The sequence below is a fragment of the Octopus bimaculoides genome, chromosome 14 (genome assembly GCF_046866305.1).
Source record: "Octopus bimaculoides isolate indiv1 chromosome 14, ASM4686630v1, whole genome shotgun sequence".
NCBI lineage: Eukaryota > Metazoa > Mollusca > Cephalopoda > Octopoda > Octopodidae > Octopus > Octopus bimaculoides.
Window position 1 is genome coordinate 6,870,629 of NC_142941.1, and position 2,500 is coordinate 6,873,128.

General features: G+C 30.4%; 1 protein-coding gene across 2 annotated transcripts in view; it reads left to right on the forward strand.

Annotated features, from left to right (window-relative positions):
* Positions 1 to 2,478, forward strand: part of LOC106873388 (glutamate receptor) — a 201,849-nt gene extending 199,371 nt beyond the window's left edge. For both annotated transcript variants that reach the window (XM_089362240.1, XM_089362241.1), the window contains one exon: positions 1,981 to 2,478. In XM_089362240.1, the coding sequence (XP_089218366.1) occupies positions 1,981 to 2,055 (75 nt within the window). In that variant the 3' untranslated portion in view covers positions 2,056 to 2,478. The remainder of the gene's footprint in view (positions 1 to 1,980) is intronic.
* The last annotated feature ends 22 nt before the right edge of the window (positions 2,479 to 2,500 follow it).

Consider the following 2,500-nt stretch of genomic DNA (forward strand, 5'->3'; position numbering starts at 1 on the left):
TGGGCGGGCGGGCGGACGGACGGACTGACGGACAGACACACAGACAGACAGACAGACAGATAGATAGATGGATATTCATCTGGTTACTTTATCCCGTTACGTCTCTAATTTCTCTCTTTCGATTTGTGCTGTTACACTCCTCCGCCCTGACTCTCTTACCTTCTAGTTCATTTACTTCCACCCCAGTTGTATGGTAACAGCTGAATATTATTCCCTCTTTCCCTCTCTCTCCTTCTCTTTCTCTTTTTTCTTTGTCTCTCTCTCTCTCTCTCTCTTTTTCTCTCTTGCTGTCTTTATCTCTCACTCACTATCCCACTCTCTCCAATTTCTCATCAATCTATATATCTATCAAATCTACTTCTCTTTATAATACATCCTTTCACCCTCTCCCAATTTTCTTAGCGCATGCGCTGCGTTTTCTTTCCAATTAAAACTATTTGACATGCCACCCAGCGCTTTATATACGTAGAATATACATGTATGCATATATGTGCATATATATATATGCACACACACACACATATATATATATATATATATATATATATATATATATATATACATGTACATACATATGTATGTTTGTATGTATGTATGCATGCATGTACAGGAAATTCACAATTCATGAATTCGTGAAAGAAGCACTCAAGTCTTATTATATGCAAAGTATACGGAAATTATTCCATATATTTTATGTAAAATTTGCTGTCTTTTCAATTATTCACAGCCTCTTTAGATAATGCATGTGTGTATGTGTGTTTATATTATAAGAATTATTCTATTTTTTGTACTTTTTTTTTTCAGAAACTTCGAGAGATATGGAATAAATCGTTTTTACGAGAGAGCTCGAAGCAGATAAACCTATGAATAATACAATGTAGCATATCGAATATTGGATTAAAAGCCCTTAGAAAAATGTCGAAGTTTGCCCGAAGGCAGCCTTCGACATTTTTCTCAATATTCATACGATAAGTTATAGCTGTATGTACTTCGAGTTCAACCGTAACACGAATTTTCTCTCTCCCTCTCTCTATGTGTGTATATGTATATATATATATATATATATATATATATATATATATATATATATATATATATATTGCAAATATGGCATAAAACTGATGAAAGAGACTGGATGCTATTACGGGAAAGGATCTGTTCTGCTTTTTCTCTTTGAGTATATATATATATATGTTGTTGTCTTACCATTACTATTAATATATATATATATATATATATATATACATATATATATATATATATATATATATATATATATATATATATATATATATATATATATATATATATATATATATATATATATATATATATATATATATATGCACATATATATATATATGTGTCTGTGTGTGTTTATGTGAACATGTTTGTATACGTGTATGCAAGTAGGTAACTATGAAAGAATGAATGAATTAGTGAATGTATGTATGTATACATGTATAAACTGTTTGCGTTTATATGTGTATGTGTATGTGTGTGTGTATGCACGCATTCGTGTGTGTTTCTCTGTGTGTATGTATGTATGTGTGTGTGTGTGTGTGTGTGTGTGTGTGTGTATGACAGCATTTACATTTTTGCATTTTGCTTTGTTTTTTTTTTCTTTTTCAGGAGAGTTCTTTAAAGACTGTTTGTTTTTTTGTTTTGTTTGTTTTTTTTTGCTTTTTTGTTTGTTTCTTTTTTTAGTATATGTTACGAATATGATTTGAAGGTACGTGAAGAGAAACAATCTCCAAAATAATTCTTGCTTGTTTTTTTTTTTTAATTATTTTTGTATTTTTATCAAATAAAATAATACCATAACTATTGACGTTGCTGCTGCTGCTGTTGCTGCTGCTGCTACTGTTCCCATTGTTGTTATTGTTTGTTGCTACTGCTGCTGCGGCTGCTTTTTTTTTGTTTTTTTTTTTTGCTGTATGTCTCTTTAAATCCTCACATCGCTCTTGTTCTGTCTTACAGTATACATACTCAGGACCATCACAAAGTATGGGATTCGATACCGTTACAGATGGAAACACACACACCCAAGTGTGATTTCAGGAAACATTGCTGGAACACCATAGCCCTGGAAGGAAATGATAATAATAATATAAAAATTTTAAAAAAAGGAAAAGAAGAGAAAGAAGAAAAAACAAGGAAAAAAAATCCATATTAGCCGTTATTTGATCAAGTTTAATGTTAGGATATTAATTCCGGGATCCAAATGGAACTCCAAGCCGAAATATATGCATTTTTTTTTCCAATATATATATAGGAAAGAACTCACTGGAAGGGAATTGTAGAGTTTTGAAAAGATAATACTGTCATATATACACATACATACATTCGTATATTCATGCATAGACAAAAGGAAAGATACCTTAAACAGGAAACCTACTGTTTTTATGTTGTATTTAAAATTTAAAAGAGAATATACATATTTAGAATAACATATCATTAAATCCCTTTACAACAAAACTATAAACTTATTTAATACTTA